This window comes from Equus asinus, chromosome 11, assembly GCF_041296235.1.
Source record: "Equus asinus isolate D_3611 breed Donkey chromosome 11, EquAss-T2T_v2, whole genome shotgun sequence".
NCBI lineage: Eukaryota > Metazoa > Chordata > Mammalia > Perissodactyla > Equidae > Equus > Equus asinus.
In genome coordinates, this window is record NC_091800.1 from 85,093,441 (window position 1) to 85,109,136 (window position 15,696).

The following is a 15,696-nucleotide window of genomic DNA, read 5'->3' on the forward strand; positions in this document are numbered from 1 at the left end:
TACAACAGCCAACATTTGAATGCAGCCTGCGTTCATCCATAGGCGAATGGATAAAGAAGATGGGGTGTGTGTGTGTATGTAGTGGAATACTCTTCAGCCATAAAAAAGAATGAAATCTTGCCATTTGCAACAACATGGATGGACCTCAAGGGCGTTACGCTAAGTGAAAGGAATCAGACAGAAAAAGACAAACACTGTACGATCTCTCTTATATGTTGAATCTAAAGAAAAAGATTTAAAAACCAAGCTCATAGACACAAAGAACACATTGGCAGTCACCAAAGGCAGTGGGTAGAGGGTAGGAGAAATGGGTGAAGGGGGTCAAAAAGTAAAAAAAAATAGCAAAGACAGAGTCTTTAACATTTATGCAAACCCTAAATTCTGTTTATTGAAAACACTCATCAAGAATACTTGGTGGGCAAGTAGCACCTCATGGCATTTACCCACCTCAAGGATTTTATAATCTTAGTGCATGAAGCGTGTGCTGGAGAAGTGGGTGTAAAAATAAATGGGATGGGGGCTGGCCCCGTGGCCGAGTGGTTAAGTTCGCACGCTCCGCTGCAGGCGGCCCAGTGTTTCGTTAGTTCGAATCCTGGGCGCGGACATGGCACTGCTCATCAGACCACGCTGAGGCAGCGTCCCACATGCCACAACTAGAAGAACCCACAACGAAGAATACACAACTATGTACCGGGGGGCTTTGGGGAGAAAAAGGAAAAAATAAAATCTTAAAAAAAAATAAAAAAATAAATGGGATGATGAAAACACAGTAGGTGCTGTGAAAATTATTTCAGTTCTTAGACAAGGGATCGAGCCAGAAATAGGGCGACATTTCTACGTCGGAAGCTGGAATCCGGAATTTAACTATTGAAATATTCCTGTGTCATCATTCGACAAGTGCTCACAGAGAGCCCACATAGACCAAACACTCAGCATTGCTCCCAATAGGGGTTTATTATTTTAGGCTTATAGTTAGAGCTGAAGGAGAATCCAATAGGTTCTGTTTAAAGGTTTTAACCAGTTAAGATAAAGGAAAAAACTTTAATGTGGCTTGTTTTAAGCCATAGGGATCTGTCACTGTGTTTACTGAGGTGGCTTTTCAGCTTACCCTCGGGCTGTTTATAAGTTTGGGAATGTTTTATGTTGGCCATGATGGGTTGACCTTGATGGTTTATTTGCTTGATTACATCTTAAGTATATCGTGCAAATAAATAAAACTGTAAGAACTCAACTCCTAGCATTTTAGATGAAACGCTGATCTATGGGTTGCAGTCCCCTGTCCCCGCCCCCACACTGTGGAAGGTCAGGGTGAGTGGACACTCTCCAGCAGGGGAAATGGCAGTGAGCCTTGATGCTCCCCTTTTCTGAGTCCAAATGTTTGCACCTGGTCCCCTGAGAGACCAGGTCCCACTAGCCCAGACTTTATCCACAGACAGTTCCCAGCACAGCCTTCAGAGAGGGATGAAGGGAAAAAGACAAAAGAACAAAAAACAAAACTCTGGGAGTGGGGGTTACTGCCGTCCTGCACCTGTGACACCAACAGGCTGACAAGGCTGACGCGCAGCTGTAGACACAGACTTAGCGTCAACGTACTTCGATGCATTTCAGAATGATTTTCAACAACAAAATTGAGATAATAAAAGATTATCTGATTATTTAAATAGACATATCTCTGAAGAAGATATTCAAATGGCCAATAAGCCCATGAGAAGATGCTCAGTATTAGGGAAATGCAAGTCAAAACCACAAGGAGACCTCATGTCACACTCAGTAGCTGACGAGAATCAGCAGACAGAAAGTTACAGGTGTTGGTGAGGATGTGGAGCCCTCATCCTCAGCTGCGGAATGTCAAATGCTGCAGCCACATGGGAAACAGTCTGGCTCTTCCTCAAAAAGTTAAACATAAAGTTACCACATAACCTAATAATTCCACTCCTAGGTATCTACCCAAGAGAATGGAAAACCTACATCCACACAAAAAACTCGAATTTTCATAGCAGAGTTATTTATAATAGCCAAATAGTAGAAACAACCCAAACGTCCATCAATCAATGAACAGATAAACTGTGATATAACCATACAAGGGAATATTATATAACCATAAAGAGGAATAAAGTTCTGGCATGTGCTACCTTGTGGATAAATCTTGAAGATATTATGCTGAGTGAAAGAAGGCCACAAAAGGCCACATATTATCTGATTCCATTTATATGAAATGTCCAGAACAGGCAAATCTATAGAGACACAAAGTAGATAAGTGGTTGCCAGGGGCTGGAGGAGGGGAACTGGGGAGTGATAGCTAAGGAGTATGGGGTTTTTTGTGGGGGAGTGATGAAAGTCTTCTAAAATTGGATTTGGTGATGATTGCATAATTCTGAATATACCCAAACTATTGAAATATACACTTTGAAAGGGTGAATTTTTTGATATAGAATTATGTATCAATGAAGCTGTTATTTTTAGAAAAGATTATGTGATTAATTCTAAATAAAGAAGAATTGTCAATGAATTGAAATACTTCATTTCCCATGCATTCTAGTAAACTGATACTTTACTGTCTTTGCCTAAGGAAAGAGTTTGTTTTTATACATGTTTTTGATCCAGCAGGAACTGAAACTGAACTTGAGCAAGGCCACATGCACGCCTGGACCCAGAAAGTGAAGAGGGAGGGGAGGACTCAGAACACGACTGAGAAAGAAGCTGAGTCTGGGAAGTGGTAACGGGGACGGCCAGGCTGCCCAGGTCCCCGATGCCAGAGCCACCCCTGGGCCCCAGGGATGCTGGCCTGCAGCTGGGTCCCCTCCACAGCTGTCACTCTGAGCACAGCTGTCAATGTGCGTGAGCAGCACCCTGTGTGTCTGCACGATGCACTCTCCCAGATGATGCAGCAAAACCATCTTTGTGCTTCTCAGGCTGAGGGCTGGAAACAAATTATGCAGAGTAATACTGAGAATTAAAGGTTTTTGAATTAGATTTTTTTCTCTAGCTATTAGTTTTTCTAGCTAATTAATAGGTAATAGTTACTCTGTTACCATATTTTGTGCTGTTGTGGATTTGTTTATAATTCTTTGGCGGATTTTTGTAATTTACCTTAAAAACCTGTGATTGTTACTTTAACAAATATCTAAATAAGCATCCCAGGTCCTTTACTCCTCCTTGCAGGGGGCCCCTTAGTCAATGGTGTTTAAAATCGTGGACCTGGAGTCAGACAGACCTCGATGAGAATTCTGACTCTTCAGTCGATCTGCTGAGTGATTCTGAGCAGGTTACTCAATCTCTCTGAACCCTTCATCCACAGAGTGAGATGGTGTTAGGCTTACGCTTGGCCTTCAGTGAGTTGTAGGGTCACTCTTCAAACCCCTCCAGGCTGTCCACATCCCTCCCCTGACCTGAAGCCTCACACTGGGAACGATGCTGTGTTAAATGTCTGAGTTGGTGCTAAATTTGGGAAACAGCGGCCTCTTGGCAGCGACTGTGTGCGTGGTTTTTGCCCTCGTGTTTGCACCTCTTTTTAACAGTGGAGCTAAGGGTTGACGTCAGCCGCACTTTCCGGCGGTCCAGTCATGTTTCTGTGCCTCTGTCCTCACCCTGAAGACCACATCACTCCAGAGTTGTCCAGTTGCCTGGTCTCTGCAGCCTTTCCTGAAGAACCGCAGTGAACGAAATTTAAATGGTCCATCACAGAACTGGGGCATCTTCTTTTCTGCCTGCCGCTTCCCAGAGAGCTGACAGCTTACAAAGACTGCCACGTTCCCCACGAGGAAGCAGCAGCTCCCTGCAGGAAGATGGTGCAGGACTTCCTACTGCACCGCTCTTTCCTTGCTGAGCTCTGCTTAGAGGCTCTTCAGTCGGCAGAGGGGCCTTATTCCATTCACACCCATTAGGGCCAGGAGCTCTGATTTTGAAGATAACTTGAAAAAGTAAAGTATTGGGTACGTTTTCAGGTGAAGAGATGTGTTTGTCCCATAATTACACTGTGTTAAGTTAGTTTAAATACGTAAAACTTTGAAATGCTTTTGAATCATCAAAAATACAATGAACAGGAACGGTGATGTGGGCGGAGGGGCAGCCATGCTGAGCCGCACTGTGTCCTGCTGGGCTGCGCTGGGTCCTGCTGTCATGCTGTGTGGGCACTAGGGGAGGCAGGGAGAAGCCTCCTGTCGGGTAGAGGAGGGGCTCCGCTGACCCAGCCAGCTTCCGTCTTTGTCCCTGGCCCTCTTCTGTGTCCGCAGCGCAGGTGAGAGCTCCACCATGTGGTGGCCGTGCTCCCTTTTCCCCAGGGCAGCGAGCACAGGGCTCCCAGAAACTCCAAGTCTCCTTTGGGCCAATTTTGTCGAGTTTTACGTAGTTCACCCTCGTGCTTGCCGCTAAATCAGCCAGAGGTGGGTGACTACACCCGGCTGCTCTTGGGCTCAGGATCCTGTGCCCGCACAGAGAGGGCGGCCTCCCTCCTCCGGCCTGGGAGTGCACACAGGCCCCTCTGGTTGCCACAGTCCTGAATGTGAGGGGATGTTCCGGAAGTGCACACCTGGGCGGCCCTTCCAGAGGGAGGTCTAGAGCTTCTTACTCCCAGAAGCCTCCATCTGGGCAGGAGGGGAGACATGCCCAGGAGGAAAAGTGCAGCCTGTGAGCAGAAGTCGGGCTCCACAGCTAGGTGGGACAGAACACCAACAGGGCGCGATGAAACCTAAAACTGAACCTGACGCGACTTCCAGGCGGGGAATAGGGCAGCCGACATTGAAGCCGACTTGAGAACAGCCAGTTGCAGTGTGTCTTCGAGTCCGCAGCGCTGCCTGTCCTGCTGAGTCCGAGCCAAGGGGGGCCTCGCCTGGCTCACGAAGTGGCCATGGCTCCTGGTGTTCATCAATGAGGGCTGCTGTGTGTGTTTAACTGTCTTCTCCCCTCAACACAACTGCACTGTCCTAAGACAGCTGAGAGACTGGCTACTCCTTCAAGGACCAGACTGCTTTCATACAGCCAATGGTAGGTTAGGAGAAACCAGAGAGAACTGACCCTCAAACAGCAGCTGAAGCCCCAGGAGGGAGCCCAGTGTTCTAAACTGGGTCCTCGCTGGCTTTCAGGTGCCATGACCTGGACCTCACCACAACCTTCTGATGACCCTGGCTGACCAAACACCCGTCTGGCCAGGGACTTCCACAGAAACAAAATGCCCCTGGCCAGCGTGGCTCCCCAGACCTCAGTGGGGAGCCAGTGGATGCATGGGAAGCGGTACCTGCAGTAGTTCCCCCGGAGCTGCAGCTCAGACAAAGATGCTGGGCGGCCAAGGAGCCAGCACCGGCGCTTACGAGTTACCTAGGACTCTTCAGCTAGGATTTCCTCTTTCTACAACTTTGGTCATGTCGACAAAAATAATCCATAACCAATCTATAAGTGAAAATTTGGGTGAGTTTATTCTGAGCTAAAATCTGAGGACCATGGCCCAGGGCCTTTCTTCCCAAAGGAAGAAAGGGCACCGAAGAAGTGAGGTATACAGAGTGGTTATATACCCCCAAACAGGATATTTCACATATGATTGAAATGTCCCTCCCACAATAGTCACAAGATTGCCCTGTCGGCACAGCACTTGATGGACACAGCAGGTAGTGGGTCTGCTATCTTGGTGGGCGTAGCAGGAGGCAAGTCTATTGTCTCGAGCTGGGTGGTCACAGGTGAGCGCACCAATCAGTTCCTAGCCTAAGGAAAGATGCTTAATCCTTAAGGAAATGCCAACTTGGGAGGGAGAAGGAAGTTGCACCTTTATCTCACGGGCCTTTGTTCTTGCCATAGGGAATATCTAAAGCAGATATACAATGCATGCTCAACGCCTTGGTCAGGCCCTTTTGGAAAGACAAGGTCAGGCCGAATTAGGTTTACACCGAATGGCTTCCTTATATACTCCAATATATCCTAGTGCTTGCCATTTCTATTTGTCAGTGTCTTCACGTGTACAGGGAGTCTTCAAAAGGAAAATGAAACCTGAAGAAACCATCAGCCCAAGAGCTCATACACCTTTTTAAACAAAGAACAGTAAACTGAGGGAGGCGACAAGACAGACGGGCCTGGGCTCAAGGCAGTAAATCGTGGGACGGTGATTAGGAAACATACGGGGGAACCAGCGGGAGACTGGGGCTGTTCTAACAGGTTGGTTTGTGGAGATTCCCCATCTTTGGTGGTAAGAACGTTCTCATCTTGGTGCAGGAGGGCCCCTTCCTACCAGCTTTTATGCCCTGATTTTAGGTAGAAAGGGGCCTCAGAGAGCCCTTCTTGCATCTGCTGCTTCTCAAGATAATCAATATACCAAAGTGGCGTGTTTTGGGGTGGCGTGTCCTGAACTTCTTCGGATCCTTACCTAAAATCCATGTGAAATACCATTTCCACAGGACTCACGGCTCACCAGCAATGCTGTTGGTTAGAAGTAGGTCCAGGTAGCGGAGCAAATACCAGTTAAGTGTGTCTCGTCCCTCTGGCATTTTCCTTTGTTTAAATGGTAATTTGCACTATTGGCACAAGGCACATTTTCTATATATGCATGAGCAGGACTCATCAGTCACAATTGCTGCTTGCAGTCCCTGACCACTCTCACTGATGAGAAAGACGATTGTTTCTTCTCCTTCTCCTCTGGAACATGAAGGCCTTTGATTTTTATGGAACCCCTTCTCCACTGCTCAAAGCATGGGGGTTCCCTTTCCCCAAGAGAATGGACCCACGCTGACCCAGGGCATCCTACTGTGCTCCTTGGGGCCACAGGCACCCCTGGAGGAGACCTCCAGCTGCATACACACTAGCTATGAAGGTAGATATCACCAACAGCTTCACAGGAAGAGAGAAATGCTGGCTTACCTCGAGCCTCACACAGTAAACATCCTTCAAAGTTCCTTTTAAAGTGCCCCCTAACTCTACTCTGAGTTCCAGCTCCATCTCCCACTTTCTCTCTCTCCCTTTTCCTATGTAGCTTGCATCTCTCTTCTACTTCCCTGGACAATTCTGCTCCAGCCCTCAGCTTGCACCTCACACTCAACAAAACCCAAACCCAAAACCCAAACCTTACCAGCACCTCAGCAAACATCTTTCTTTTTCTTTTCTAAACAGGACCCTTGTAGGTCTTTCATCCTACACTAAGTAGATAATCAAAGTATTTGCCCAACAAAATAGAGGTGTTTGAGGGGCCAGGGGCAGAGGGGGTCCTGCTGCTAATAAGGCCATACATACACAGGTGTCTATGGGGATGTGTGTGTGCCTCCAGTTTAAATGATTTCACACTTTTTTCCAGTGATATGCTGCTGCTGTTTTTTTCTTTTTTTGAGGAAGATTAGCCCCGAGCTGCCAATCCTTCTCCTCCTTTTTTTTTTTTGCTAAGATTGGCCCTGAGCTAATGTCCGTGCTCATCTTCCTCTACTTTATATGTGGGATGCCTACCACAGCATGGCTTGCCAAGTGGTGCCTTGTCCACACCCGGGATCTGAACAGGTGAACCCCAGGCCACTGAAGTGGAACATGCGAACTTACCCTCTGTGCCACCGGGCTGGCCCCACTGCTCCTGTTTATAAAGCTTGTTTTTAGCACTGTGTCTTAAACAGTGATAATGTATCTTGGCTCAAACAGCATGTGTGCTCATGAAATGCTCCCAGTGCTGGCCCAGCTGCCGCCCACACATTGACCCTCCTGCAGGAGACTTCACCACCCCTCATGCCCTCACTCTCCACGCACCGGCCCGCCTGAGCTCTTCACTCCCTGAATGAGCTGGGCTTCCTCTCACCACTCACCAGGCCCCTTCAGTGAGTCAACCCATCCTTCTGTTGTCCACTTTGACCACCCTCTCTCCTCCCCCACCTCCCTGCCTCACGATGCACCAGGCCTTGCTCCTGCGGCTGAGGTCCCTCCTGTGCTCAGCAGTCCTAAGGCGCTGCGTTCACCGCCTCCCCCTGCTGGGCTGCAGGTTTCCCAGCTCCATCCTCCCTTTGCCATGCCAGCTCCTGGCACAACAGGGGGCACATGAGATTAAAAATACAAGAGAATGAATCAATGAGAAGAATACTTTATATTAAAAAGCGCTTTCCTGAATTTGACATCAAAACTGAGAGTGATGACCACTCTTTGGCTAATAATGAGGTTTGTGTCTGCTTGACACAAAATCAGAGCATTATTCAGTTAACTGGATATATTTAAACAGACAATCAGGTAAGCAGCTAGAGAAGACATCTGTGAATTGGACATTTACCTTGATGTAAAGGCTTGGTCAAGCCTGTCACCTCAAGTAACCGTCTGCCCGTGTCCACAGACAGGCTGTCTTTGTAAAGCTACAGTGGGGCATGCGTATGATGACTGGTCATTGTTATGATTTGCAAAGGCATGGCAGGATGCGCTGGTTGCTAGGAAGACAGTGTCTAGAACTAGATGCTATGCCCAGGTGACATGGCTGGCTTCAGGCAGCTTTGCAGTCATATTAATGCTGCAGTTTCAGGAGGTGAGGCTGGAGGCACAAGAGACACGGTGAGTCCTCTCCAGGCATCCCTTCACAGCATGGGCAGAATACGGTCACCCCGAGGCATTTTCCCTGGAGAAGCTGCCCCCTCACACCATGTTGATGCGTCAGAGTATTCCTTTTCCCAAGCCCCAGAGGCAGTCCTGGGCAGGACGGCTCCGAACAGCAGACTTAATAATTCCCATGTTCCTGTCAAGTCCTGTGCATATGAGTTATCCGTGACCCCCACTGACACAGAAATGTGACGCCCCGATCACATACCCTAACTTCGACCAAGTGCATAAATCAATAAACAAACCAACAGTCTTCCTTAATGGAGACACGCTCAGAATAATACACCTGTGAGAGGCCCAGCAAGACAGATCTCCCCAGTGCTCCAGTGAACACAGGGTCACGGAAGCAAACAATTGGCAGTGCTCTGAAGATTCTGAGATGACCATTGGCCCCAAAATATTTCCTCCGGAACTTGCATTTGCTTAAACTCCCAGGTTAGAGTGATTAATGGGTAGGACAACAGAAGTCATCATTGTTTCAATGCCTGCGTTCGAGCTGTGGCCTTGACCTGATTGGCTCCGTGACCTGGCACAGGTAAGTTGCCCTTGCAGGGTCTCATTCTCCTCGAGAGGAAGTATCACAAAGCCACACATTTAAAAACCAACAGAAAGCCTCAACTTAAATTAAGAAACATCTATTTATCAAACGCCATTTATCTGGATAGAAGCGAATTCAAAGGACAGGTATCAACGAAGATGTTTTCTCCTTAAGAGCCTCCGCTCCTTGCATCATCATGCAGAGCCTCCTTGTGGCCTGGTGTCCGGCAGGTGGAAGTGCTTGCACGCTGAGCTCCTGCTGCCCAGCTCTGCTGAAGACACCGGGCCATCACAGCCTGAACGGGTAGGTGTTGGGTGCAGACCCTTGGAAGGATGCCCACAGCAAGCCCAGCAGGACACGAAGAAGTGCACCGAAATCAAGGTCTGATGTTTGGATAGAGGCTAACTCCACATTTGCACAACTGTCATTGTAAAACGACAACAGAGATGTTTGCAAATCATTGACTTAATAATTGTTTAAGTCTTTTCAAAGACTTCCTCTGGATGGAAAACAGCCTTGCCAACACCTTGACGTTAGCCAGGTGAGACCCATTTCAGGTAGTAATTGGAGATTAGCAAACAAAATTAGAACTCTGCAAATGTTTAATGCCTGAGGGTGATCTGGCTAATAGAGAAAATTCTATTTATTTTCCTCTCTTCATATTCTTCCCCCCTCCACCCCCATATTGCCCTCAAGGAACATGAAGACTACAAGGTGATATGGGAACCAAACATACAACTATAATGGTGTTTCTATGAGGAAAAGTGTCACTAAAAAGTGTAGGAGGGACACTTAAGTCCAACTTGGGGAGCTCAAAGATTTCCTGGAGGAAATGGCCACTGTATTAATCTGGGTTGCCCAGGGAAACAGAACCAATAGAATATACATATATGTTTGTGTGTGTGTGCATCCACATATATGATTTATTATAAGGAACTGGCTCACGCACTTACAGAGGCTGAGAAGCCCCAGGATTTGCAGACGGCAAGCTGGAGACCCCGAAGAGCCAACAGTGTGAGTTCCAGAGCGTGTCTGAGTCCAAAGGCAGGAGATGATCAAGGTCCAGCTCCAGCAGTTGGGCAGAGAAACCAAATTCCCTCATATTCTACCTTTCTGTTCTATTTGAGCCTTTAATGGATTATTGGGGGGGGAGGGAACTGCTTTACTCAGTCTACTAATTCAAATCTTAATTTCATTCAAAACACCCTCACAAACACACCCAGAATAATGTGTGACCAAAGATTCTGGGTATCCTGAGCTCCAGTCAAGCTGACACACCACAGCCACTCAGGTGTGACCTGAAGGATTAGTTTCTAAAGCATCATACTCCAGCCTAGCCCAATGACTATAACAGGAAATATTTTCCAGTCCTCAAAAAGAACAAAGCAGGTTCTGATGGGGAAAGGTCTCCAAGGTATACCAGTGAACAAGGCAATTCTCATAATAATTACATATTTTATCATCTCATTCTTGTAGAAAAGAAGAAGATATATATTTGTAAATGTGCATATGTGCATCCAAGGCACAGAAGGAAGCAGAAAATGCACAACACTGACAGTGATTGTTTCCGGGAAGAGGAGGAGGGAAGGGGGTGGAAGGTCCAGTCTGTGCCACCTTCACTGTGGGAATCTTCTACAAAGAGAGTGTATTCGTGCAGCTCACACAACAAGAGATAAAACAAGGAGGTAATATGCAAACAATTATATATGAATATTATTAAACAAATAGAAGCAGTTGAAAATAAGGCTTGGAATATACCTTGCTGCGTCCCTCCCTCATATTAACGAGCACAGAGCTGATTACTACCTGCTTGCATGGAAGGGGTGAGGAGTGTGGGGACCTGGAATTGGCCACCCCAAGATATGTCTCTTTGGCATCAGGATTATTTGAGGTTGATTGCTTTTGATAAACTGGGATAGGGAAGGAGGAATGGAACTTGCCCTTTGTAAGGACACGTTTACATTTGTAAGGTAAATCTCTATCTGTAAAAGGTGCCTCCCTCTCTGTACCAGGAAGAAGAAAGGCGATGACCTACTCTCCAAAAACTCTTAATCAATACCAAAGGTGAGGACTTAAAATCTGCATTTTATTGTGCTAGTCTGGTAACCTCCTGTAACTGACTTCCCTCCCCCTCCCAACGTTGGCATCTCCTTAAAGATTAAGCATCTTTCTTTAGGCTGGGAACCGATTGTGGCTCTCATCTGTGGACCGCTCCCGCCCCCCCCTCCAGCCTGAGGCAACACACCTGCCACCCCGCGGCGTTCACTGGGACAGTAGACCTATCTGTCGTTTCCATCAAGCGCTGTGCTGACAGAGCAGCCTCGTGACTGTTGTAAAAGGGACTTTTCAATCATATGTGAAACACCCCATTTGGGGGCTATATAACAACTCTGTGCACCCCACTTCTTCGGTGCCCTTTCTTCCTTTGGGAAGAAAGGCCCCGGGCCATGGTTCCTCATACAGCTTTGTTTAATTTTCTCTTGCTATTCTGTCTCATGTGAATTTACTTCGTTCTCCAGCTAGACGAACCCCCATTTGGGGAGAGGAAATGTCCTCCTCCCCTACAGGAGGTAGAAGGAAAGGGAAAGAAATACCACCCAGCATATGTGTACGCACACAAAGGGACGTGGCAGAATAGTCACAAATTTAGGGAGAGAACTTTTGAGTGATGGGATTCTTATGGGAAGTTTCATGTTCTTTTGGCTTCTCTGCATTTTCTTTCTTTCTTAGGCTTTTATATTTATAAAACTTGTATCTACTTTTAAGAACACAATACATGTCCATGGTCTGAAATTCAAAAGCAGACATCCAGGGAAAAGTCTCTCCCACACTCATCTCTTAGCTCCCAGCACTCCTCCCAGAGGCACTGTGCAGTTTCCAGGTTTCTAACTGGTCCTTCCAGGGATAGTTTAAGGATTTTTCCACCTATTCTTTAGTTTTCTGTTGTACCCAAATGGACACGTACAATAAACACCTTCCTATACATTGATTTTCCTCCATTAACACATCTTGGAGATTGTTCCAATTCCGTACACACAGAACTGCCTCGTTCTTTTAAACAGCTGCATGGCATTCCACTATGTCAGGATACTGTGACTTCCTTAATCGGTTTTCTAAACGAGTTTTTTTTTTTAACTTATTGGGCATTTTATTAATTTATTTAATATTGGCCCTGAGCTAATATCTGTTGCCAATCTCTTTTTTTCTTCTCCTTCAGCCCAAAGCTCCCCAGTACATAGTTGTATATTCTGGTTGTAGGTCCTTCTGGTTGTACCATGTGGGACTCCGCCTCAGCATGGCCTGACGTCGTGCCGTGTCCCGCCCAGGATCCAACCCGTGACCCGGGGCCACCAAAGCGGAGTGTGTGAACCTAACCGCTCCGCCATGGCAGCCCCCATGGGTTATTAAACTGTCCTTCACCTTTTCCTTTTACAGGCTGTCAACAAATAAAAATGGCAAGCAATAGGATATACTGGAGTATATGAGGAAGCCATTTGATATAAACCTAATTCAGCCTGACTTTGTTTTTTCCAAAAGGGCCTAACTGTGGCTGTTGAGCACGCATTGTATATCTGCTTAGGCATTTCCTGTGGCCAGAACAAAGGCCCTTGAGATAAAGGTGCAACTTCCCCCCACATTAGCATTTCCTTAGGGATAAGCATCTTTCCTTAGGCTAGGAACTGATTGCTGCACTCACCTTTGACCACCCAGCTCACCTGTGACCAGTCAGCTGGAGACAACAGACTGCCACCCTGCTGTGTTCACTGAGAGAGCAGACCTACCTGCTGTGTCCATCAATCGCTGTGCCCACAGAGCAGTCTTGTGACTACTGTAAAAGGGACATTTCAATCCTATGTGAAACATCCTCTCTGGGGGTATATAACCACTCTGTGCACCCCACCTCTTTGGTGCCCTTTGTTCCTTCGGGAAGAAAGGCCCCGGGTTATAATCCTCAGATTTAAGCTCAGAATAAACTCACCCAAATTTTCATTTATAGATTGGTTATGGATTATTTTCATCGACACTGTAATGACCATCCTCATAAGGCAGGGAGCTCTGAGCAGTGCACATAACTTGTTCATCTTCAAACACCTAGCTGCTAGCATCATGTGTGTACAATGAATCAAGTACAAAATACTTAAATGATGTTTCTTTTTGCATTCAACCTGTCAAGGAATTTTTTTTACAGCTCTATTGAGATATATTTTACATACCGTAAAATGTACAGTTCAATGGCTTTCAGTTTATTCAGAGTCCTGCAGCAATCACAACAGTCAATTTTAGATCATTGTCCTGCCAGGACCCCCGCCCCCATCCTGCACGCACGCCCTGTCCCGCATAGACCCCGCGTCCAGCATAGAGCCCCCTCCCGTCCCGCACGGATCCCCCGTCCCCTCAAGGACCCCCCCTCGTCCCCGCAAGCACCCTCAGTCCCGCACGGATCCCCCGTTTCCGCACGGACCCCCGCGTCCCCCAAGGAACCCCCGTCCCGCACGGAACCCCCATCCCCGCAAGGACCCCCGCGTCCCGCACGAACCGCCGGTCCCGCCAAGACCCCGCCAGGCGGCGCCGCGTGGGCTCCGGGCGCACGGCCCGCGAGGGAAGGTCGGCCGGATAGGACGGGCGGCCACGGTGCCCCGAGGACCGGCCGCAGGGGCCAAAATGGCGCTCGGAACCCACGGCGCGATCCCCCTTTCAGGCGCCAGAGGGGGCGCGTCGGCCGAGGACTTCCGGGGCGGGGCCTGGAGGAGCGGAAGTTCCGGCGGCGCCAGGGTCGGGCGGGTTCGGCCGGAGGCGGCGGGAAGGCTGGCTCGCCGGGCGGCGCAGCCATGAACCTGGAGCGGTTGCGGAAGCGTGTGCGGCAGTACCTGGACCAGGTGGGCAGTGCGGCTGGGGGCCCGGTGCGCACGGCGGGCTGGCCCGAGGCTCTCGTTTGGGGCGAACCCCTCAGGGAGGACGCGGCCCCGGCCCGGTCCGCAGCCGGACGAGGGCAGCCGGGAGCGGGGTGATCCTCGCGCGTGCTCTGGCCGCTCTGTGGACGGCCGCACCGGAGTATCGGGCGCGCAGTGGGGGCTCCGTGCGGCCGGGCACCAGGCGCGCAATGGGGGCTCCGTGCTGCCGCACCCGGGCATCGGGAGCGCAGTGGGGGCTCCGTGCTGCCGCACCCGGGCATCGGGCGCGCAGTGGGGGCTCCGTGCGGCCGGGCACCGGGCATCGGGCGCGCAGTGGGGGCTCCGTGCCGTGGGACCCCGGGCACCGGGCGCACAATGGGGGCTCCGTGCTGCCGCACCCGGGCATCGGGCGCGCAGTGGGGGCTCCGTGCCGTGGGACCCCTGGCATCGGGGGCGCCGTGGGGGCTCCGTGCGTACTTAGCGGTCAGTGGAAGTGGAAGGATGACTTTAGGAGGAAAATTGCAGGGCAGTGTTTGAATTTAGTTAGCTAATACGAAAGTTTTTTGAGAAGTTTAGCTCTGATTTTTATTTTGCTGAATTTCAATGAATAAAGATACAAACTAGCATGTCGTCTCAAATCAGTACTTTAAAAAGTTCATGTTAACTACATCTGCATTTCCTGCACCACCCTTTAACGTACAGCAAACAGTGTTTAAGGAAAGAATTCTCTCCAGAATCAGCAGCTTCAGTTTAACCTATGATGTCACCGGTTTTTGTAAAATGTACGCTTTCCCGATAAATTGGAAACAAAGAAGGGGAGGGAAGATCATGTTAAAGGTGAAATGTTCAGAATTGGACGTGAGATGCTGCTGCCGGGTGTCTGCACCGCGCTGGAGAGCTGTGTTTGGATTGTCCGGGAGTCAGTTGAGTTGAACAGATGCTTCTTGAGCTCTGGCTCTGAGGATGGGGAGGCGCAGACAGGCCTGGTTTCCCCGCTTAGGGCACTTAAACTGGGCAGTCCGGTACCCGTCCCAGAAGCGTTCCTCCTCCAGATTGACTGGCAGCAGAGTTCCTGGTTTGCATCCAGGAAAACTGAGGCAAAGATCCTGGAAAGACTGAGGACCGTTGCTAATGATGAGATATTGCAAAATAGCCAGTGAAATTATCTACCGTTTTTGATACTTGCTGATACAGTTTTGTGATGTATAAGTTTAAAAAAAACCTGCCTTCTTGAACTGTGTATATCAAAGATCTTTTAATAATGTTTTTATTGTACAATTGAATTAAAACTCACCTAGCTGAGATATAAGATAGAGGTTTCATTGATAGACGCCTACTACATGTAAAACGTCATTGTATTGAGATGTCAATTTATTGTATAACATTCTAATAATATTAGATATCTGTTTAACACTTGAAATAACAGGGCAGTTACCACTTTCTCTTTTTTTTGGATACAGCAACAGTATCAAAGTGCTTTATTTTGGGCAGATAAAGTAGCCTCACTCTCTCATGGTAAGTGACAAATTCTAATATTTTTTCTGATTTCTCCATCTTTAAGACTCTTTCTGTTTTTCCTTGTACCTCTGGCCACTTATGTAATTTTTCCCTCCAGAGGAGCCCCAGGACATTTACTGGTTGGCTCAGTGTCTTTACCTGACAGCACAGTATCATAGAGCGGCTCATGCGCTTCGGTCACGAAAACTGGACAAAGTAAGTAATTTTGTGAAC

At 48.2% G+C, this 15,696-nt stretch overlaps 2 protein-coding genes and 1 long non-coding RNA gene across 5 annotated transcripts in view; 2 read left to right on the forward strand and 1 right to left on the reverse strand.

Moving 5' to 3' along the window:
- CFAP97D2 (CFAP97 domain containing 2) overlaps positions 1-9,003 on the forward strand; it is a 43,542-nt gene extending 34,539 nt beyond the window's left edge. Inside the window, exon 4 of the mRNA XM_070520227.1 lies at positions 2,608-9,003. Within this exon, the coding sequence (XP_070376328.1) occupies positions 2,608-2,614 (7 nt within the window). The 3' untranslated portion in view covers positions 2,615-9,003. The remainder of the gene's footprint in view (positions 1-2,607) is intronic.
- Positions 9,004-9,149: 146 nt separating this feature from the next.
- On the reverse strand, positions 9,150-13,769 carry LOC123289669 (uncharacterized). The gene is made up of 3 exons (XR_006533734.2): positions 13,611-13,769; positions 13,288-13,329; positions 9,150-9,494 (listed from the first exon to the last, which is right to left on the reverse strand). It is a non-coding gene; the product is annotated as an uncharacterized lncRNA (long non-coding RNA).
- Positions 13,770-13,817: 48 nt separating this feature from the next.
- The window catches only part of CDC16 (cell division cycle 16), a 29,508-nt gene continuing 27,629 nt past the window's right edge, over positions 13,818-15,696 (forward strand). Inside the window, exons 1-3 of one of the 3 annotated variants that reach the window (XM_014867928.3) lie at positions 13,818-13,950; positions 15,426-15,480; positions 15,581-15,678. In XM_014867928.3, coding sequence (XP_014723414.1) covers positions 13,903-13,950; positions 15,426-15,480; positions 15,581-15,678 — 201 coding nt within the window. In that variant the 5' untranslated portion in view covers positions 13,818-13,902. The remainder of the gene's footprint in view (positions 13,951-15,425; positions 15,481-15,580; positions 15,679-15,696) is intronic. The other 2 variants (XM_044779632.2, XM_044779631.2) reach the window with 2 other exon arrangements.